Here is a 24,131-nt window from a genome sequence, read left to right as displayed (position 1 = left end):
GACTGACTTGTGTTTGGTAATCACTACTTGGGCCTCGGTCACAACAATAAGTCACTTTTTACAGTGTCATTGTACCTTTGAGCGTTCACGAAAGGAACTCTTGTAAATCGAGGACTGCCTGTATTTGCACGTATTTGTATTTGTATTTATACGAGGGGTCCTTGGTGTTCTCTGAGCTTGGCTGTTTCCTTGCAAGACATTGACTTACCAAACTAGGTAACATCATCAATGCTAGTAGAGAGTGGGGTTTGCTTCTCAGTTTATATTCCGGTGGCTCTCCCTGTCAGCATTGGTGGGTGTGGTATTTGGTTGGGATATTTACTGTTGGCTTGTTTGGCAGTTCCTTGATCTGGGTGTTGTTCGATTATCAGTCTAATGCAGCGGTTCTCAACCTGTGGGTCGCGACCCCGTTGGGGGTCGAATGACGATTTGCCAGGGGTCGCCTAAGACCATCGGAAATATGGGAAGTATACTTGCGAGTCGAAGAATCGCGCTCCAATGGTTGACTCCACAAGCCAGCTGCAGGCTCTTCAAATCGCTAGCTGAATTCGGCTTCAGGCGCAATGAATTAAAAAAGAGAGAAATCTTTGCTCTGATGTCTCCCTCTCAAGCCAGCTGCAATCACTCCCAATCGCTAGCCTAATCTGGTTTCAGGCGCGATAAACTTAATAGGGGAGGAGTCTCCGCTTTAATGCCTCCGTCCTCAAGGCAATCGCAAGCAGTTCAGATCGCTAGCCAAGACGGCTTCAGGCGCGATAAATTCAAAAAAACAGTTTGCCACTTCCCCCCCACCTTCTGCGGCTGCTGAGGCGCGCTGAGATCACTGCCTATCACCGCGATGAATTTTACGGTTGGGGTCGCCACATCGTGGGGAATTGTATTAAAGGGGTCGCAGCACTATAAAGGTTGAGAACCACTGGTCTAATGTTTATCTCCCCACTACCCTATTTCCCCGAAAATAAGACCCAACTGGAAAATAAGTCCTAGCATGATTTTTCCAGGATGCTCGTAATATTATCCCTACCCCCAAAATAAGCCCCAGTTAAGATTGTCAGCCAGATGGATGCGTTTAGTACCGTATTTCCCCCAAAATAAGACCTAACCAGAAAATAAGCTCTAATGCATCCTTTTGGAACAAAAATTAATATAAGACCCGGTCTTATTTCCGGGGAAACACAATAGCCCTGATAACGTTATCTAGTTGGGTCATGAAATGTCTACAAGAAAACAACCACGTGCAGACAGAACACCAAGGATCCCACAGCCTCACCTTTAAAGCGCTCCATGGCTTAGGACCGGGCTATTTACGGGACCGTCTACTGCTACCATTTGCCTCCCACCGACCCATGCGCTCCCATAGAGAGGGCCTCCTCAGGGTGCCGTCAGCCAAACAATGTCGGCTGGCGGCCCCCAGGGGGAGGGCCTTCTCTGTGGGGGCTCCTATCCTCTGGAACGAGCTTCCCCCAGGACTTCGACAACTTCCTGACCTCCGGACTTTTTTGCCGCGAGCTGAAGACGTATCTTTTCTTCCGCGCAGGACTGGCATAATTATATTAATTTTAATTGGGGTTTTAGGGTTTTTTAATGTATTTTAATTATACATTAAATTTAATAAGTTTTTTAATATTGGTTTTAATTGTATTGTATTTATTCATTGTTGGTTTTATTTTTGGCTGTAAACCGCCCTGAGTCCTTCGGGAGAAGGGCGGTATAGAAATTAAATTATTATTATTACTATTACAGTTGTCCCCCTCCTCCTCCTCTCCACAAACCCCATCATTTCTAGCACGGATGACAATACCTAGTTGGATCATGAAACGTCTAAAAGTAAACAGCCGAGCTCAGAGACCACCAAGGGTGCCACCGATCAGAATATCTTCCACTGAATTAATACCCAGCAGTTAAGATAGCTGTGTCTCCCTTCTTTCTGTTACGTAACCCAAAGACAAACAGCTGGAGGCTTATGGGTCACACTTGCTCACCCTAAATTTTGCAGAGGCCTTCTTGCAAGGAAGGGAGAGTTCCCGCCCCCCAAACCCAGCCCGTGCATAAAAGATGCAAAGACGGGAATGAAGGCCAAGGCAATTTGAACAACAACAACAACAACAACACAAAATACAATTCCCCAGGACGCAGCAAAATCCATCAAAGTTTGCAGGAGACGAGAGCCTGCTAGGAGGCTCAGCTCAGTAAATAATGAATGATCTCAAACAGAACCTTGCAAAAATAAAAAGTGGGGGGGGGGGGAGAAAGAGGAAGGCTCAGCCCGATTTGCAGCAAACCGGGCGAGGAGGTGGAAAGGGGGGGGGAGGATGGGGAGGGGAGAGAGCCAGGAAGAAGCAAGGCATCCATTAGGATCCGATTTAGACAGCCCAGCCTTCTCTCGCCCTCGATTAAGGCCCTCAAATCAAATATTAAAGAAAAGAAGCAATCGCTGCCTTTGCACTGGAGCCAGCTTCCTTGGCAATTTCCAAGGGCATTAAAATCCTCCCCTTTGTTTTCCCTATACGACGGCGTGCAGGCAGAGCATTCAAAAAATACAAGGCATTCTGAGATTAAAAGAAAAAAAAGAAAAAGTGTGTGTGGGGGGGTGATTTTAAAGCACCCGGAAATCGCCAAGGCGGCTGATTTGAGGGACGTTCCTCGGCCATTGCAAGAGTTTTGCACAAGCAAAAGGGAAGGTCCTCGGCTTACGACCGCAAGGGGGCCCGGAATTTAGAATGGAGTATACGTTGGAGGTGGTGACCCTTTGAGAGCTGCAGGAACGAAAATTTCTTTTTAATGTATGCCGATTAGTGTACATTCAAAGTGACAATAAAGTTATTACTCTATTTTATTCTATTCTATTCTATTCTGTTCTGTTCTATACTCTATTCTATTCTATTCTATTCTATTCTATTCTATTCTATTCTATTCTATTCTATTCCTTCCTTATTCAATATGCCTTTCATTGAGGACCTGTATACTGCACGAATCAAGAAGAGGGCCGTGAAAATATTTGCAGATCCCTCACATCCTGGACATAAACTGTTTCAACTCCTACCCTCAAAACGACGCTATAGAGCACTGCACACCAGAACAACTAGACACAAGAACAGTTTTTTCCCGAAAGCCATCACTCTGCTAAACAAATAATTCCCTCAACACTGTCAGACTATTTACTGAATCTGCACTACTATTAATCTTCTCATAGTTCCCATCACCAATCTCTTTCCACTTATGACTGTATGACTATAACTTGTTGCTGGCATGATTTATATTGATATATTGACCATCAATTGTGTTGTAAATGTTGTATCTTGATGAACGTATCTTTCTTTTATGTACACTGAGAGCATATGCACCAAGACAAATTCCTTGTGTGTCCAATCACACTTGGCCAATAAAAAAAAAATTTCAGATGATACCAATAATTAAGAAAGATAAGAATCTTGAGGAATGGCAGAAGGGAATTAACAAATTTATATGGGAAGGTAAAAAAGCTAGGGTTAAAATGAAAATAATTCAAGATTCTCGGGAAAGGGGAGGTTTAAAAATGCCTAATTTTAAATTATATTATGAAGCAGCTGCTCTCTCTGCAATAAGTGATTGGTTTAATTTAACAGAGGACAGAATTTTGAATATAGAAGGTTATGATTTGTTATATGGATGGCATGCATATTTAATTTATGACAAAAAAGTGGATAAGGCCTTTAAAAATCATGTGCTAAGAAATGCCCTTCTGCGTGTTTGGAAAAAATACTCTTATAAACTAAATTATAAGGTTCCTATATGGGCATGTCCTAGACATACAGTAGAAAATATAAACATAGAACAGAATCAGGAAATGATTACATATAAAGATCTTTTGTATACTGAAAGAGGTAATTTGCAGTTAAAATCTCTGCAAGTATTAAGAGAGGAAGGAAAAATTATACTTGGTTTCAATATGAGCAATTACGTGCTAGATGGAAGGAGATCAGAAAATTGGTATAGAGCAGAACGAGGAAAATTTGGTAAAGCAAATTAGAAATCAGTCTCAGGAGCATATAAAGAGATTGTATAATGTGTTACTTGAAATAGATTCTGAAAGGGACTTGGTAAAGGACTGTATGATAAAGTGGGCACAAAATTTTCAGGAGCCAATATTATTGGAAACGTGGGAAAAATTTGGGTTAGAAATGTTAAATTCACGAGCACAGAATCTGAGGAAAATTTTTATAAAATGTTTTATAGATGGCATCTAGATCCTAAAAATTATCGTGTATGTATCCAGAAATGCAAGCAAAATGTTGGAGATGTAATTGTGATGACGCTACATATTTTCACATTTGGTGGACTTGTAAGGACATAAAGGCCTTTTGGATAAAAATTTGGTGGATTTTACAAAATGTTCTGAAAAGAAGATAAAGTTCCTGCAATTTTTCTTGTTGGGAATTATTACGGATTGTACAGTAATTGAGACTAAATTGATTTTAAATCTAATAACTGCAGCAAGATTACTAATAGGACAATATTGGAAGAAAAAAAGTACCAACAATACAAGAATGGATATTGAAAGTTGCCAATTTGGCTGAGATGGCGAAGATATCAGCCTTTTGAAAGACAATACAAGAAAGATACTTAAAGGAATGGAAAAATGGATTGACTATATTCAACGTAGATATCAGACTAAGAGTTATCAGACTGTTTTGAATGATTATGATGTATTATTTTGATTGCTTTGGGGAAGTTAGGAATTGATGATTGTAGGGGTATAATTAAGTTGGGACGAAAATTTTTAGCATATGTTTGTTTTACTTTTAACTATACCTTGTGCTTGTTCTGGGAAGTCGGGGGGGGTAGGGGGGTTGCGAAGGGAGGGGGGAGGAGGGGGGGAAAGGGGGAAAAAATTTTTTGTAAAACTTTTTGAATAAAAAAAAAAAAACATTTCTATTCTATTCTCTACTCTGCTCTACTCTATTCTATTCCTTCCTTATTCTCTATTCTATTCTATTCTATTCTATTCTATTCTATTCTATTCTATTCTATTCTATTCTATTCTATTCTATTCTATTCCTTCCTTATTCTGTACTCTACTCTATTCTAAATTTATTCTGTTCTATTCTTATTCCTTTCTGTTCTGTTCTGTTTTAGCCTATTCTAAATTTCTGTTGCTAAGCAGGATTGTTGTTAAGTGAGCGGCTTTCGATTTCCCAAGCTCTTGGCCAGGGGTGGTTAAGCGAATCGGTGCGGCTGTAAAAATGAATCGTGGCGGTCGTTAAGCGAATACGGTTTCCCCCCCCTTCCCCGCTGACTTTTTTATTTTATTGGTTGTAAATCTTCTAGAGTTGCCTCTGAGCAAGATGCACAGCATAGTAGTAAATAAATAAGGTACCTAAAATGCTGCCTAGGCTTGCAATCTCCAGAGAAAATCGCGATTTTTCTTTTCTCCCAACCAAGAAACCCGACTTAAGGCTTGTTGTAAGGACTGCCTCTAGTTACAACCCGGATTTGAAGTACCAACAGCTGTTCAGGTCATCGCAGGGTTATAATTTCGGCACTCCGCAACCAGTTTGGATTCCCTGCTCTTTGGAGGGTCCCAGCATCGTTGTGTGATCATGAATTACAACCTTTTCCGCCAGTAACTATCTTTATAGGTAGTCCTCGACTTACGACCACCGTCGAGCCCAAAACGTACGTTGCTAAGTGAGAAATTGCTTGCGTGAGTTTTGCTCCGTTTTACGACCTTTCTCCCCACCGTTAGGTGAATTCCGGCAGCTGTTAAATTAGTAACACGGTTGTTAAGTGAATCTGGTTTCCCCATTGACTTTGCTTGTCAGAAGGGGATCGATCGCGTGACTCACATTTTTTTTTTTAATCTGAATTTATATCCCGCCCTTCTCCGAAGACTCAGGGCGGCTTACATTGTGTAAGGCAATAGTCTCATTCTATTTGTATATTTATATACAAAGTCAACTTGTATTGCCCCCCCCCAACAATCTGGGTCCTCATTTTCCCTACCTTATAAAGGATGGAAGGCTGAGTCAACCTTGGGCCTGGTGGGACTTGAACTTGCAGTAATTGTAACTGCAGGCAGCTGTGTGTTAATAACAGGCTGCATTAGCCTGGTGAGCCACTTCCCAGCCCCACTGCAACCATCATAAATGTGAGTCAGTTGCCAAGCATCCGATTGTAAATCGTGAGAACCACGGAAATGCTGCAACGGTCGTTAAGTGTGGAAAAATGGGCATAACCCACTTTTTTTTCAGTGCCGTTGCAACTTTGAACGGTCACTAAGCGAACTGTTGTAAGTCAAGGACTACCTGTACTTCCAGTTTCTTGCAAAAAAAAAATGCTCACTGAGGACAATGGATTCGCTTAACGGCTGCTGCAATGAAGATCGTTAAATCGGTCGTTTGGTGAGCTCCTCGATGACCGACACACCTTACCACTGCAAATTCCAGGCTGAATTACAGTCGTAAGTCGAGAACTACTTGCATTCAAGTTCACGAGATGGTGCTGTAGGGAAGACAACCAGCATTCCCTCATCTTGGCACACAGCGGTGGGTTCCGGATTATGCTGCTACCGGTTCGCCACATCCTCACTTCGTGAGTGCATGTCCCCAGTTCGCGCTCTGCCTGCCTTCCACACATGCACCCGGCCTCAAAAACGCGCCTAAATAGGATGGCATAGAGCCGGGGCGGGCAGGCAGGCAGGTGGGCGGGGCTGGGCCCGCCCACGATTTCCGCTACCAGTTCGGGCAAACCAGTCCAAACCGGCTAATACTACCTCTATTGGCACAAAAGCAACAAGCCTCAACTGCAGCACTGCAGATTTTTGTTTAAAATAAGAAAACAACTTCCTCAGAGAGGACAAGAGTAGAACAGCTTGCACAATGAAGTTGTGGGTTCTCCAACTCCATCTTTGTGAGGAGGCTGGACAACCACATCCCCCTCCAGCGTTTCTCAATCTCTGCAACTTTAAAGACAGGTGGACTTCAACGCACAGCAGTGTGGTGACCTAGGCCCAGGTAGTTATTACCAGACACAATCAGTCCTAAACAAACGTATTTTATTAGAACAGCTGGGAATTACTTCATTCTCAGCTTAGTCCAAATTAAGTCCAAAACAAAGTCCTTCAGAAAACGTCCTTCGGCCTTATCACAAACCTTTGTCGTCTTTGGCACCCTGCCAAAGGCTTTTCATGGAAAGAACCCCAAGAAGCTCAGAAACAGGAGACAAGAACAAAACAAGTAGCAACATTTCTTTCCTACAAAGAACCCAAGAGCCACTGCTGCTTTTTTAAGCCTTATGGGAGGGGACAATCATCTCCTGGCCTTACTCCCTAGTCGTCCCTTTTGCTTCAGCTGCTCTTGCCTTCTGGCAGCTCTTTACATGCATGCACTAGGAACAGGCTTCTCCTGTTCCTCTGCCTCTCTGCTGTCCGCCTCTGGAGGCTCCGGAGTCTGCGCATCGCTCCCAGATGGTCCTGGCCCCATCTCTGCCTCTGATGCAGAGCCCTCGTCCGGGCCTTCCCCTGACTCCAGGACTGGCCCATTGTCCTCCCCAGCCTCCTCACGGTCCGACTCCGCTGCCAGCAGACCACAACAAGCAGCTCCCCAACCAGCCTACCCACGGTGCCTGAAAACCTGGAATTATTTTTTTTTGCACAGAATCCTAGAAGAATGAAGTTGGGAGGCACCCCCCAAAGGTCATCTAGTCCAACCCTGTGGGTTGGATGGAAAAAGCGATTAAAATCCTAAAGTCATGGAGTTTGGAACGGTAGCCTTAAAAAGATCGTCTCATCCAACCCTCTGCATTCTGCAGGGAAAAATAAATAAATAAAACCCTAAAATGGTGGAGTTGAGTCTAATCTAGTCCAGGGGTGTTTAAACCCGGCCCACAAGGCCCGCCTGGAAATATCAAAAGACCGGCCCACGGTGCCTCTGCCAGCCAAAAAAGGCCTTGTGGGGTGTTGTGCCTCGTCCTCCCTCCCCTCCTCAGCCGGGCCCCTCCCGTCTCCACTCGGACCTGTTATCAGACTCTGAGTCTGATAATGAAGATGAACGGCCTGTCATGCCTCCAGCCCCCGGCCCTGGCCCCATGCCTGGAGAGGATTCCAGGAGTGAACAAACAAACCCGATAAACCTCACTCCTACAGCGTGTGAGCAGGAAGCCAGCCACGTGCTGGAATTACTGACAGCAGATCCAGCTGAAGAGAATTCACAGTGGGAGGATCCTCGCTTCCGGAGATCTGAGAGGTGACACCAGCAGAAGGAAGGGAGGGGCAGGCCTGGATAAATGCTGAGTCATGGAGCCACACCCCACAGCCTATATAAAGGACCTGCTTGTGGCATTCCAACCTTGAGTCAAGCAAAGTCTCGTCTAGTTTGCTGCTATCGGACCCGATCGCTGAAGTCACACCTTGGACTCCTGCCTGCCCTGATAAACCTCGAAGGAATTTGACAAGCTGCAGAGGCTTCGTTGCCACGTTTGATACGGACTTCCTAGACCCGGTTGTCGGAAGGGGAGTGGGACACGACATGGGGCCTCTGTGAGGCCCGTTTTTGGTCGGCAGAGTGCTTCTAGAGGCCGGGAAGTATTGTGGAAAGAAAGAAGGGGAAAAGCACATCCTGAACCTGTGTCAAACACCCACCCCATGCCGTGCCCACCATGGCCACGTCAACCCCCCAGCCCTCCAAGGTCAAACATAACCCTGACGCGGCCCTCAATGAAATTGAGTTTGACACCCCTGGTCTAGTCCAACCCTCTCCACCATGCGGAATAAAAAAGCATTCTAAAGTCGTGGAGTTGGAAGGTTCCCTAAAGATCATCTAGCCCAGCCCTTGGGAGGAGTGTGCAGAAAAAAACAGAATTCTAAAATAGTGAAGCTGAAAGGCACCCTAAAGATCATCTAGTCCAAACCTCTGCACTATGCATAATAATAATAATAATAATAATAATAATAATAATAATAATAATAATAATAATAATAATAATAATAATAATATTCTAGTCGTGGAGTTGACAGGTTCCCTAAAGATCATCTAGTCCAACCTCTGTGCTTCCCAGAAAACCAATTCAGCCACCCTTGAGAAGTGGCCGTCTGTCTCTTCAAAACCACCAGAGGTTGTGAAGCCCCAACACCTCGGAGCAGAGTTGTGTAATCTTGTACAACTCCCAGCGATGAGAAGTTTCTCCTTAAACGCAGAGACGACGCCAAATGACCCAGATTCACCAAAATCCACAACAGTTTCTCTGGGCACCAAGTGTTGTGTCTCGTCCGATCTCACCACAGCCGGGGCCTTCTTATCTGCTTCTGAACACGGAGGAATGTCCTAGTATGCCTCCCGGCCCCAGCCCTGGCTCCATGCCCAGACAGGCTGAAGAGGAGGGAAGTATCTCCAGCCCCCAGCTCTGGCTCCATGCCCAGGCAAACGGAGCAACTAGACCCCTCCCTCTCCTCCACAGCATGTGAGCCTGAGGGAGGTCAATTGCCAACAGCTGCAGACTGGAGTGACCCGCGTCAGAAGACTTGATAGACGGAGGCAACAGAAGGAAGGGAGGGCAGGCCTGGATAAATGCTGAGTCATGGAGCCACACCCCACAGCCTATATAGAGGACCTGCTTGTGGCATTCCAACCTTGAGTGAAGCAAAGTCTCGTCTAGTTTGCTGCTATCGGACCCGATCGCTGAAGTCACACCTTGGACTCCTGCCTGCCCTGATAAACCTCGAAGGAATTTGGCAAAGCTGCAGAGGCTTCGTTGCCCCGTTTGATACGGACTTCCTAGACCCGGTCGTCGGAAGGGGAGTGGGACACGACATGGGGCCTCCGTGAGGCCTGTTTTTGGTCGGCAGAGTGCTTCTAGAGGCCGGGAAGTATTGTGGAAAGAAAGAAGGGGAAAAGCACATCTTGAGCCTGTGTCAAACACCCACCCTATGCCGTGCCCACCATGGCCACGTCAACCCCCGGCTCTCCAAGGTCAAACATAACCCTGATGCGGCCCTCAATGAAATTGAGTTTGACACCCCTGGTCTAGTCCAACCCTCTCCACCATGCGGAATAAAAAAGCATTCTAAAGTCGTGGAGTTGGAAGGTTCCCTAAAGATCATCTAGCCCAGCCCTTGGGAGGAGTGTGCGGAAAAAAACAGAATTCTAAAATAGTGAAGCTGAAAGGCACCCTAAAGATCATCTAGTCCAAACCTCTGCACTATGCATAATAATAATAATAATAATAATAATAATAATAATAATAATAATAATAATAATAATAATAATAATATTCTAAAGTCATGGAGTTGACAGGTTCCCTAAAGATCATCTAGTCCAACCTCTGTGCTTCCCAGAAAACCAATTCAGCCACCCTTGAGAAGTGGCCATCTGTCTCTTTAAAACCACCAGAGGTTGTGAAGCCCCAACACCTCGGAGTGAAGTTGTGTAATCTTGTACAACTCCCAGCGATGAGAAGTTTCTCCTTAAACGCAGAGACGACGCCAAATGACCCAGATTCACCAAAATCCACAACAGTTTCTCTGGGCACCAAGTGTTGTGTCTCGTCCGATCTCACCACAGCCGGGGCCTTCTTATCTGCTTCCGAACACGGAGGAATGTCCTAGTATGCCTCCCGGCCCCAGCCCTGGCTCCATGCCCAGACAGGCTGAAGAGGAGGAAGTATCTCCAGCCCCCAGCCCTGGCTCCATGCCCAGGCAAACGGAGCAACTAGACCCCTCCCCCTCCTCCACAGCATGTGAGCCTGAGGGAGGTCAATTGCCAACAGCTGCAGACTGGAGTGACCCTCGCGTCAGAAGACTTGATAGGTGGAGGCAACAGAAGGAAGGGAGGGGCAGGCCTGGATAAGTGCTGAGTCATGGAGCCACACCCCATGGCCTATATAAAGGACCTGCTTTCTGGCATTCTCTGAGTCAGGCAAAGTCGAACATATCTTGCTGAAGTCACTTTCTGGTCTCCTGCCTGCCTTGAGGACTTTGCTAGGACTTTGGCAGAGCTGCAGAGGCACGCCTGATTCGGATTTCCCTGACCCGGCCGTCAGCGGAGGAGTGGGACACGACACCAAGACAACCTCAACAAGAGACAGAAAAGGGACTCCTACGTACCCCGATTGCCACATTCAGTTCTGCCACCGTCACCTGCTTGGCCCGCTCCACCGCCTGGACTACTTGTTGTTGGTGCTACCGAAAAAGAAAAAGGGTGAGAAATTATGATTATCACTCACAAAACTTTGGATACTCTGGGTCTGTTTTAATTCATCATAGTTGTGGGTTTATCTTCCTCTTTACGTCCAAGATGCCCAGAATCACTTCATAGACTAGAACTCCCAATCTCCTGGTGATTGGCTTAAAGTCACCCGACTGGCATTCATGGCTAAGGCGGGATCAGAACTCACAGCTTCCTGGTGATTGGTTTAAAATCATCCGACTGGCATTCATGCCTAAAGTGGGATTAGAACTCACAGCCTCTTGGTGATTGGCTTAAAAGTCAACCGACCGGCATTCATGCCTAAGGCGGGATTAAAACTCACAGCCTCCTGGTGATTGGCTTAAAAGTCACCCAACAGGCATTCATGGGTAAGGCGGGATTAGAATTTACAGTCTACTGGTGATTGGCCCAAAGTCCTCCAGCCAGCTTTCGTGGCTAAGGCAGGACTTGAACTCATGATCTCTCACTTTCTAGGCTGGTGCTTTAACCACTTGACCAAATTATGAACCTGGATGTAGAGTTTGGGACAGACCAGGTTGGATCTGGGACAAAACCCAGCAATATGGTAATTGTTTCAAGAACGTATTTGACTATGAACTTGAAATCCAAAGTCACCCAGCTGGCTTTTGTGCCTAAGACGGACTAGAATTCACTGTCTCCTGGTGATTGGTCCAAAATCACTCAGCTGGCTTTCATGCCAAAGGCAGGACTAGAACTCCCAGTCTCCTGGTGATTGGCTCGAAGTTACCCAGCTGGCTTTTGTGCTTAAGGTGGGACTAGAACTCACTGTCTCCTGGTGATTGGTCCAATGTCACCCAGTCGGCTTTCACGCCTAAAATGGGATTAGAACTCACCACCTCTCTTTTTCTAGCTTTGGTGCCTTCCTCACTGGACCAAACTGGTTCCCGTGTTTGTTTGTTTTGTTTTTAAAGCTGAAAATCTTGCACCCTGTCTGCAAGTAGGATGGGAGGAAAAGAATAACCTTGTGTGACACTCACCTCCTGAGACAGGAACGGGATGAGCTGAGCACAGATGACGTTCAGCCGCTTGGCAATCTCCGTCTGCAAGGGCAGGAGGAAAGGAAAGCACCATTACAGTGTATCCGCCTGAATTCCCACAAAACAGAATAGAAATAGAAATAGAAGGGAAGGGAAAGGAAAGGAAGGGAAGAGAAGTTAGAATGGAAGAGAAGAGAAGTTAGAATGGAAGAGAAGTTAGAATGGAAGAGAAGAGAAGAGAAAAGAAAAGAAGTTAGAATGGAAGAAAAGAGAAGAGAAGTTAGAATGGAAGAGAAGAGAAGTTAGAATGGAAGGGAAGAGAAGAGAAGTGAGAAGAAGAGAAGAGAAGAGAAGTTAGAATGGAAGAGAAGAGAAAAGAAGAGAAGAGAGGAGAGGAGAGGAGAGGAGAAGAGAAGTTAGAATGGAAGGGAAGAGAAGTTAGAATGGAAGAGAAGAGAAGAGAAGAGAAGTTAGAATGGAAGGGAAGAGAAGAGAAGTTAGAATGGAAGGGAAGAGAAGAGAAGTTAGAATGGAAGAGAAGTTAGAATGGAAGAGAAGTTAGAATGGAAGAGAAGAGAAGTTAGAATGGAAGAGAAGTTAGAAGAGAAGAGAAGAGAAGAGACAGAGTTGGAAGGGACCTTGTAGGTCATCTAGTCCAACCCCCTGCCCAAGCAGGGGACCCTACAGCATTTAGTCCCATCTCTTCTTGAAAACCTCCAGGGATGAAGCTCCCACAACTTTTAAATGCAACTTCTGTTCCATCGGTTGATTTGCTCTCGCTGTCAGAAAATTTCTCCTTAGATTCCAGTGCTTATCTGCTATTTATGCAAAACTCTCTGCTTTTAATCTTTAACGTGGCCCCGCGAGCTGTTTTGTTTTCCACAAAGTTCAATACCGCCGTCTGGAAATACAGCAGGGAGCACGCAAGCCCCGTTGAACTGACAAACGTGGTCTTTGCAAACACCGACATTTTCTGCTGTTGAAACCAGGCTACACCTTGTCCTCATGCACGTCGACAGTTTTTGCCGGCTCGTCAACCTAACGGAACAGCATTCCCACTGCCTTTCTCCAGGATCCTGGGTTCAACTTCCTAGTACTCCTTGAATTACGACCGTCATGCTCATCAAGGTTGTAAAGTCATGACGGCTATAAAATAACCACAGCTGCCATATTCAAGGACCGGTTTTATGACCTCGGCTGTTCTTTTCCCGGCGAGTCTCTCTCGGCTAGCCACCAAACTCAACATTTTGAGCCAAGGCTTATCAGCCCCGTGTAGAAAGCAGTTTGATTCTTTCCAATGAAATCAACTGAATTGAATGTATTTGAAATAAATTAATTTGAAATAAACAAGTCCAGCATTGGTCAGCTCCAAAATTCAAATCGGCAAAAACGAAAATGAAATAAATTCACATTGGAAGACTGGCTTTCCTGCAAGATCTCTATTATTTCTATAATACCATGATAGTCTAATCCCCAAATCAAAGATTTTATTTCTCTCTGTTTCTCGCCAATACAGGTAGTTACACAATGTAAGCCGCCCTGAGTCTTCGGAGAAGGGCGGGATATAAATTTAAATATATTTTTTTAAAAAGTCCTCGATTTATGGCCACAATGGAGCCCAAAATTTCTGTTGCTACCTGAGACGACGGCTGTAAAGTGAGTTTTGCCCCATTTTATTACTTTTCTTGCCACAGTTCAGTGGTGGGATTCAGCTGGTTTTGTCCAGTTCAGATGAACTAGTAGCGGCGACTGCGAGAGGCTCCGCCCACCTACCTGGACGTAATGTGAGACTACTGTGCATGTGCAGAAGGCCATGTGCATGCGCAGAGGTGGCACATGGGAGCATAGCACACATGCGCGCTCACATTTGCAAACCGGTAGGGAAGGTAAGTCAATTCCACCTCTGCCACATTTGTTAAGCGAATCGCTGCCGTTGTTCAATTAGTAATATGGTTGTAAAGCAAATCCAGTTTTCCCCCATTGACTTTGCTCGTCAGATGGTCGCCAAAAGGGGATCACATGACTCCAGGACACTGCAACCGTCGTAAGTATGAGTCAGTTGCCAAGCATCTGAATTTCCATCCCGTGACCACGGAGGGATGCTGCAACGGTCGTTCAGTATGAAAAACGGTTCATAAGTCAATTTTTACAGTGCCACTGTTAACTTCGAACGGTCGCTAAACGAACGGTTGGAACTTGGAAGACTGCCTGTATTTCGTACCCTTGCCAGACAGAAAAAAGCAAGCTATTGCTTTGAAGTTGTCCAAAACAGGGATCACCAACCTTTCGGACCTCAGGGACCACTAAATTCATAATTTTAAATCCTGTGGACCAATAATATGATCTGTTTAATGACCGGCTGGGTGGGTGTGGCTAGGTGGTTATGTGACTGGGTGGGTATGACCAACTTGATGTCACTCACGTCGAAGGGCACCTCACCGGCCTCTACTCGCCCCTCCCCTGCCAGCCCCTCCTCCCCTGCCTGGCCGGGCTCCTTAGGGCCCCAACAGGAAGCAGTTGCTGGAGCTAAGCAGCCACCACGAGAAAGAGTTGGCAAAACAGCTCAGTTCAAATTGGATCTGACCGAGAAGGAGGCTCAGCAGAAGCACCTCACTGAGGACTAGGAGCATAGCCTTTCCAAGCAGAGGGAAGACCTGCAAGAGTGCAAGGCCAGATATCAGCACCTGCAGGCTCAGTGGGCTGAGATGGTCAGCCAGTTCCAGGCCATGATGCAGTCCTACTGGAACGAGGCCCTCCGGCTCTTCGCCATCAACCTTTGCCCAAAACCCCACATCAGGACACTAAAGCAGACCCCAACCCACACAAAAAGACCCCGAAGGGGGAGACTCTCTGCAGCAACACAAACATTCATTGCATGTATCCGGCCCAGGGGTCGTAGTTTGAGGACCCTTGATTTAGTGCAATATAAAAAATGCAAATAATTTTTCTGGGTACCATCAAAATTTTCTCGCGGACCACCAGCGGTCCACAAACCACCAGTTGGTGACTGCCGGTCCAAAACACAAAACTTTTGTCGGGGTCTCCATTAGCGATTTAAGGGAGTAGAGGACTTCTGAGCACGCACAGAGCACCTGGCTCTCATCGGTTCTCTATGAACTACCTGTGGGGCTACGTCTTCTCCCTGATCTTCGGACCTTTAAGCGTGAGCTCAAAACTTTCTTCTTTCACCAAGCAGGGCTGGCCTAATGATAAAGTTTTAATTGAGGGTTTTAATGGGGTTTTAAGGGGATTAATCTATTTTATAAATTTTTATTAATTAATTTTACTTTTTGCAGCTTATTGAATCACATTTTTAATCGTTTATTGTATTTTAGATTTTTTGATATTTATGTTTTATTCTGCTGTACACTGCCCTGAGTCTTCGGAGAAGGGCGGTATAAAAATACGAAAAATAAATAAATAAAATAAATAAATATTTCACCGATTGGAAATCCTCCGACGCATTGAAACTGGGCAGGAAAGGGGCAAAGCTTTTTTTAATTTTTGCCATCTCCATTAGCATCTGCATTCATTTTACCGGTGATATAAAACTTCTGGGTTTTTTTTTTAAAAAAAGATAGCACTTGCCAGGAAAAAAAAAATGGAGAGAGAGAGAGAGAGAAGGAGAAAGGAGAGGAACGGAGACAGTAAGTACTTTCTGGGAAAAATTTAATTCTCTCTTGGGGACTGCATAATGGATTTGCCTTTCTAATGCACTTGTGGCCAGGCACCTCCGGTAGAGGGGAGGGGGGCACGAGGGGGAGAGCTGTCTCCAATTCACTTTCAGCTCGTTAATGTTCAATTTAGTGGCCTTTTAACGCTTTTGCCCGGATGAGAAACGATCAAACCGCCTGGCCAGATTTCCTGCTCCTGGCTTAAAATTGCTTGCCACGCTTCCGTCCGTCCCTCCTTTCTTCCAGCGTGCAAAGGAGAAGTAACACACAAATATACACACGATTATTTTTCTTTTTGGATTCCTTCCCACCCCCACCCCAAAAATTTCCTAACTCCTTTCTGGAATACAAGCGGTCCTCCACTGATGACAGCAATTAGAATAGAATAGAATAGAATAACAGAGTTGGAAGGGACCTTGAAGGTCTTCTAGTCCAACCCCCTGCCCAGGCAGGAAATCCTACACCACTTCAGACAAATGGTTATCCAACGTTTTCTTAAAACCTTCCAGTGTTGCAGCATTCACAACTTCTGGAGGAGAGTTGTTCCACTGATTAATTGTTCTGTCAAATTTCTCCTTAGTTCTAAGTTGTTTCTCTCCTTGATTAGTTTCTGCCCATTGCTTCTTGTCCTGCCCTCAGGTACTTTGGAAGTATAGTTTGACTCCCTCTTCTTTGTCGCAGCCCTTGAGATATTGGAAGACGGCTATCATGTCTCCCCTAGTCCTTCATATGTTTTAGCGTCCAGTCCCCTCATCATCTGATCCATCAGTTAAGCTACTGAAGTTCGCAGATGACACAACAGTGATTGGTCTCATTCGAGACAATGACGAATCCGCATATAGACGAGAGGTCAAACGACTAGCCTTGTGGTGCAACCAAAACAATCTGGAACTGAACACACTCAAAACCGTAGAAATGGTGGTAGACTTTAGGAAAAACCCTTCCATACTTCCACCTCTCACAATACTTGACAACACAGTATCAACAGTAGAAACCTTCAAATTTCTGGGTTCTATCATATCGCAAGATCTCAAATGGACAGCTAACATCAAAAACATCATTAAAAAAGGACAACAAAGAATGTTCTTTCTGCGCCAACTCAGTAAGCTCAAACTGCCCAAGGAGCTGCTGATCCAATTCTACAGAGGAATTATTGAGTCTGTCATTTGCACCTCTATAACTGTCTGGTTCGGTTCTGCAACCCAACAAGAAAAACACAGACTTCAGAGGATAATTAGAACTGCAGAAAAAATAATTGCTACCAACTTGCCTTCCATTGAGGACCTGTATACTGCACGAATCAAGAAGAGGGCCGTGAAAATATTTGCAGATCCCTCGCATCCTGGACATAAACTGTTTCAACTCCTACCCTCAAAACGACGCTATAGAGCACTGCACACCAGAACAACTAGACACAAGAACAGTTTTTTCCCGAAGGCCATCACTCTGCTAAACAAATAATTTCCTCAACACTGTCAGACTATTTACTGAATCTGCACTACTATTAATCGTTTCATAGTTCCCATCACCAATCTCTTTCCACTTATGACTGTATGACTATAACTTGTTGCTGGCAATCCTTATGATTTATATTGATATATTGACCATCAATTGTGTTGTAAATGTTGTACCTTGATGAACGTATCTTTTCTTTTATGTACACTGAGAGCATATGCACCAAGACAAATTCCTTGTGTGTCCAATCACACTTGGCCAATAAAAAATTCTATTCTATTCTATTCTATCTTGGTTGCTCTTCTCTGCACTCTTTCTAGAGTCTCAACATCTTTTTTACATCGTGGCGACCAAAACTGGATGCAGGATTCCAAGTGTGGCCTTACCAAGGCATTATAAAGTGGCATTAACACTTCACGTGATCTTGATTCGATCACTCTGTTGATGCAGCCTAGAACTGTGTTGGCTTTTTTGGCAGCTGCTGCACACGGCTGGCTCATATTTAAGTGATCGTCCACTAGGACTCCAAGATCCCTCTCACAGGTACTACTATTGAGCCAGGTATCATCTATACTGTACCTGTCCCTTTGGTTTTCCTTGCCTAAATGTAGAACCTTACTTTTTTTCACCTTCTGTATCTTAAGCCCATCTTCCAGTGTGTTGCCTAGTTTGGTGTCATCTGCAAATTTGATGAGTTCCCCATCTATTGAGGCCACGGTTTCAGTTGTTAAGCTTGCGAAGGGAGTTTCACTGTCATAGTCCTTTTTTGCTACTATCTTTTTTTTTGGGGGGACGGGGGGGCTCTTGCCTTAAGAATGACAATCTCTCCCATTGCAACCCTCCTATCTTCTGCCAACAGACCCCCCCAACAAGCAATCCCCTCCCTCCATTTCCTGGCTTGCATTTCTGCAAAGAGATACTCCTTTCATTCGCATCTCTCCCTCTCTCTCTCCCTCCTTCTTTATATTTTTTCGTCAAGCTGTTTTCCTGCCTACACACACACCCCGAGCACCGTTTTTTTCTCCCCAACAGGAAGGCAGAGAGCCTTTTGGAAAAATAATTAAAAAATAAAAATAAAAATAGAAGGGCGGAGGGGAGCTCAGGAAATCCACATCACCACCGACCTGGACCACCAAGCAGCTTACTCTAAAGAGGAGCCTTCGTCCGGGATCAAATTGAATGGTGTGACCTTTTTATACTGGCAATAAAGCAGGTGATGAGGGAAAGTGGGGGGGGGAGATTGGGCCTGGGGGTGGGTGGGTGGGCTTGAATAACATTCAAAAGACACCTGCTGGGCAAATCTAATCGAAGGGGAGGTGCTAGTCTTTGGGGAAAGAGAGGAGGGGTCTCTTTCTCAATATACACCAGGCCGGGCTCTCATTTGTCACCTGGAGGCTGTCACGGCCCAGAGTTATGAGTTTCTCCTTAAAATAAAAACAGGGGGAGGAAGAGGAGCCGTGACAGCTTTCTGGCAACCGGCCAGGCCAGCAGCACCTGAAGTCGGTTGTAAATCCTGCCATGCAACAGCAGATAACATGCCAAGGAAACACGAGGAGAGAGAGAGAGAGAGTAGAGGGATAAATGGAAGATCGGCTTTTAACATCATTTTATAATGCCGTGGTTAAGGCCACACAGTTTTGGTCGCCACGGTGTAAAAAAAATAAAATGTTGAGTGCAGAGAAGAGCAACGAAGATGATGAAGGGACTGAAGGCTAAAACATATACTGGAAGGGTTGCTGGAATTGGGCATGGCTAGTTTAGTGATCTAAAGTCATATAAAGAGGCTTTAATTCGGTTTAATTAGTTCGGTTCTGCAACCCAACAAGAAAAACACAGACTTCAGAGGATAATTAGAACTGCAGAAAAAACAATGGCTACCAACCTGCCTTCCATTGAGGACCTGTATACTGCACGAATCAAGAAGAGGGACGTGAAAATATTTGCAGATCCCTCGCATCCTGGACATAAACTGTTTCAACTCCTACCCTCAAAACGACACTATAGAGCACTGCACACCAGAACAACTAGACACAAGAACAGTTTTTTCCCAAAGGCCATCACTCTGCTAAACAAATAATTCCCTCAACACTGTCAGACTATTTACTGAATCTGCACTACTATTAATCGTTTCATAGTTCCCATCACCAATCTCTTTCCACTTATGACTGTATGACTATAACTTGTTGCTGGCAATCCTTATGATTGATATTGATATATTGACCATCAATTGTGTTGTAAATGTTGTACCTTGATGAACGTATCTTTTCTTTTATGTACACTGAGAGCATATGCACCAAGACAAATTCCTTGTGTATCCAATCACACTTGGCCAATAAAATTCTATTTTATTCTAATGATTTAGTCATATAAAGACGCTTGCTCCTGGAGAGGAAAGCTATGGCAAATCTAGACAGCATTCTAAAAAGCAGAGACGTCACCCTGCCAACAAAAGTGCGTATAGTCAAGGCTATGGTTTTCCCAGTTGCAATGGATGGCTGTGAAAGTTCGACCATAAGGAAGGCTGAGCGCCAAAGAATTGAGGCCTTTGAACTCTGGTGCTGGAGAAGACTCCTGCGAGTCCCTTGGACTGCAAGGCGATCCAACCGGTCAGTCCTAGAGGAGATCAACCCTGACTGCTCTTTAGAAGGCCAGATCCTGAAGAGGAAACTCAAATATTTTGGCCATCTAATGAGAAGAAAGGACTCCTTGGAGAAGAGCCTAATGCTGGGAACGATGGAGGGCAAAAGAAGAAGGGGATGGCAGAGAACGAGGCGGCTGGATGGAGTCACTGAAGCAATCGGCGTGAGCTTAAATGGACTCCAGAGGATGGTAGAGGACAGGAAGGCCTGAAGGAACGTTGTCCATGGAGTCGCGATGGGTCGGACACGACTTTGCAACTAACAACAACAACAGTTTAGTGAAGAGAAGGACCAGGGGGTGACATGATTAGCAGTCTTCCAATATCTCAGGAGCTGCCCCAAAGAAGAGTTGCAGGAATTGGGTATGTCTAGTTTAATGAAAAGAAGGACTAGTGTTGATATGATAGCTGTACCAGGTGGTTCTCGACTTAAAGCCACAATTGAGCCTAAACCTTCTCTGGCTAAGTGAGACATTTGTTAAGTGAGTTTTGCCCCACTGTATGACCTTTCTTGCCTCAGTTGTTAAGTGAGTCCCTGCAATTGATAAAGTTAGTAACCCAGTCATTAAGGGAATCCGGCTTCCTCCTTGACTTGGCTTGTCAGAAAGTCGCAAAAAAAGAGGATCGCATGATTTGGGGACTCGGCAACGGTCATAAGTAGGAACCAGTTGCCAAGCGTCTGAATTTTGAACACGTGATCCTGGGGATGCTACAAAGGTCGTAACTGTGAAAAACGGTCCTAAGTCACATTTTTTTTCAGGACCGTTGTAACCTTGCGTGGTCACTAAATAAACTGTTGTAAATCAATGATTACCTATATTCCAATATCTCAGGGGCTGCCACAAAGAAGAGGGAGTCAAGCTGTTCTCCAAAGCACCAGAAACAATAGATGGAAGTTAAACAAGGACAGAAGCAACCTAGAAACTAAGGAGGAATTTCCCGACAGTGAGAAGAATTAACCAGTGGAACGGCTGGCCACCAGAAATTGTGAATGCCCCATCATTGGAGGCTTTTAAGAAGAGACTGGACAGCCACTTGCCGGAAACGATATAGGGCCGAATATGATGGCGAACCTATGGCACACATGCCACAGGTGGCACGCGTAGCCATATTTATTTATTTATTTATTTTTATTTATTTTATTAGATTTTTATACCGCCCTTCTCCCGAAGGACTCAGGGCGCTGTACAGCCAAAAGATAAAAACCCAACATATATACAATTAAAACAAAAAATTTAAAACAGAGCATATTACAAAAGTGGCCGACATTAAAAATTTAAAATTTAAAACCCTAAAATAATAAAACCCCGATTAAAATTTAATAAAACTGTTAAGCCAGTCCCGCTTGAATAAATAAGTGTGTTTTCAGCTCACGGCGAAAGGTCCGAAGGTCAGGCACTTGACGTAGGCCAGGGGGAAGTTCTTTCCAGAGCGTAGGAGCTCCAACAGAGAAGGCCCTGCCCCTGGGGGCCGCCAGCCGACATTGTTTGGCGGACGGCACCCTGAGAAGACCCTCTCTGTGTGAGTATACGGGTCGGTGGGAGGCATGAGGTAACAGTAGGCGGTCCCGTAAGTACCCGGGTCCTAAGCCATGGAGCGTTTTAAAGGTGGTAACCAAAATCTTAAAGCGCACCCGAAAGACTACAGGAAGCCAGTGCAGATTGCGTAGCAGTGGTGTTACGTGGGAGCAACGAGTGGCTCCCATTACTACTTGCGTAGCTGCATTCTGGACTAACTGCAGCCTCCGGGTGCACTTCAAGGGTAGCCCCATGTAGAGAGCATTGCAATAATCCAGACGAGAAGTGACCAGAGCGTGAGTGACCGTGCATAAGGCATCCCGGTCCAGGAAGGGGCGCAACTGGCGGACCAAGCGTACTTGGTGAAAGGCCCTCCTGGGCACATGAGCCGTTGTCCTAGCTTAGCTCTATGCATGTACACACCGGCCAACTAATTAATTTTGACCTGGCGCCGCCCACACTGCCCCTCCCCTCCAAGGCGTCTCCACACGGCCCCTTTTGGATGCCAGGTAAGTACAGGCTATGGGAGGGCGTTTTTGGCCTTCGGAGGGGTGGGTGAGGCCGTTTTTGCCCTCCCCAGGCTCCAAGAAAGTCTCTGGAGCCTGGCGGGAGGGCGAAAAACGGGCCCATCGGAAGTCGGGAAACGGGCTATTTCCGGCCTCCGGAGGCTTCAGGGAGGCCTGCTAGGCCCAAAACAGGGCACTGGGTGGGGGTGGGGGGGCGTCATGCATGCATGCGTAGGGGAGCATGGGGGGTTGTGCACGCATGCATGGGGGGGGGGCGCAGCGTGGGGGGGACATTGAATTATGGGTGTGGGAACATGTGCGCCTGTGCTCCCCCATGCTCCCGCTGCTTTTGACACGCGGTGGCAAAAAGGTTAGCCATCCCTAATACAGGGTCTCCTGTTTGAGCACGGGGTTGGACTAGAAGACCTCCAAGGTCCCTTTCCAACTCGTGTTATTCTGGGGATCGTCTGGCTGGGCCGATTCCAGATTCCAAGCTGGGAAAAGGGGAAACGGGGAAGAGAGGCTGGAGCTGCCCAAAGCCTCCTCCTCATCCTTGCAGAGGGGCAATCTGCACCCAATACAAGAGGCTGGTTCGGATTCGGAAGGCCAATGCAGTCAAAACATGGTTCCCTCTGTCTTCTTTATCACGAAGGGGGGGTGAAATGGGGGCTAAATGCCCTTTCTCTGCTCCTTAGAAGCTGACACATTTCTGGGGAGGGCGTGATTTTCAGCCGACTGGCGAGAGGATTAATCTAAACTGAACTGCTAAGCCGGCAGGATGCCCCCAATGCACCTTTAAAGGTTAAACTGCAGCAAATGGAAAATGGGGGGGGGGAAAGGGGGGGGACTCAAAAACCCAGATCAGGATGAAAATTCCATTCAGATCAGCTTCCAGAGGCCCTCGTTCGCAATTAAAACACCCCTCCCCCCATTTTTTTAAATTTGAATTTATATCCTGCCTTTCTCCGAAGACTCAGGGCGGCTTACACTGTGTTAAGCAATAGTCTTCATCCATTTGTATATTATATACAAAGTCGACTTATTGCCCCCACACAATAACATAACATAACATAACATAAGATAACATAACAACAGAGTTGGAAGGGACCTTGGAGGCCTTCTAGTCCAACCCCCTGCCCAGGCAGGAAACCCTACACCATCTCAGTCAGATGGTTATCCAACATTTTCTTAAAAATTTCCAGTGTTGGAGCATTCACAACTTCTGCAGGCAAGTCGTTCCACTGATTAATTGTTCTAACTGTCAGGAAATTTCTCCTTAGTTCTAAGTTGCTTCTTTCTTTGATCAGTTTCCACCCATTGCTTCTTGTTCTACCCTCAGGTGCTTTGGAGAACAGCCCGACTCCCTCTTCTTTGTGGCAACCCCTGAGATATTGGAACACTGCTATCATGTCTCCCCTAGTCCTTCTTTTTATTAAACTAGACATACCCAGTTCCTGCAACTGTTCTTCATATGTTTTAGCCTCCAGTCCTCTAATCATCTTTGTTGCTCTTCTCTGCACTCTTTCTAGAGTCTCAACATCTTTTTTACATCGTGGAGACCAAAACTGGATGCAATATTCCAAGTGTGGCCTTACCAAGGCATTATAAAGTGGTATTAACACATCACGTGATCTTGATTCTATCCCTCTGTTTATGCAGCCCAGAACTGTGTTGGTTTTTTTAGCAGCTGCTGCACACTGCTGGCTCATATCTAAATGGTTATCCACTAGGACTCCAAGATCCTCCTAAAATGAGGATCCAATCTGGGTCCTCATTTTACCTACCTTATAAAGGATGGAAGGCTGAGTCAACCTTGGGCCTGGTGGGGCTTGAACTTGCAGTAATTGCAAGCAGCTGCTGTTAATAACAGACAGACTTAGTCTGCTGAGCCACCAGAGGCCCTTTTATTTTGAAAATAAAAGAACAAATGAACACAAAGAACTTACAACCGTTCATTTAGCAGCCGTCCAAAGTTACAAGGTCTCTGAAAAAAAGGGACTGGCGACACAGGTCCTCGCCCTTATGACCATCGCACCATCCCCGGGGTTAAAATTTCAGTCAGTAACTTTCTGGCCACGCTTCTTGAAGTGAATCCCAGCGGTTGTTAAGTGAGTCGCACGGTTGTTAAGTGAATCTGGCTTCCCCCTTGACTTTCCTTGTCAG

At 45.6% G+C, this 24,131-nt stretch overlaps 1 protein-coding gene across 1 annotated transcript in view; it reads right to left on the bottom strand.

Annotated features, from left to right (window-relative positions):
- LOC131188357 (transducin-like enhancer protein 1) overlaps positions 1-24,131 on the bottom strand; it is a 98,848-nt gene that overhangs the window by 53,352 nt on the left and 21,365 nt on the right. Inside the window, 2 exon segments of the mRNA XM_058163583.1 lie at positions 11,078-11,152; positions 12,179-12,286. Coding sequence (XP_058019566.1) covers positions 11,078-11,152; positions 12,179-12,286 — 183 coding nt within the window.

This window comes from Ahaetulla prasina, chromosome 1 (assembly GCF_028640845.1).
Source record: "Ahaetulla prasina isolate Xishuangbanna chromosome 1, ASM2864084v1, whole genome shotgun sequence".
In the NCBI taxonomy this organism is placed as follows: domain Eukaryota; kingdom Metazoa; phylum Chordata; class Lepidosauria; order Squamata; family Colubridae; genus Ahaetulla; species Ahaetulla prasina.
The sequence above is the reverse complement of the archived record's forward strand: the minus strand, read 5'-3'. Positions and strand labels throughout refer to the sequence as shown.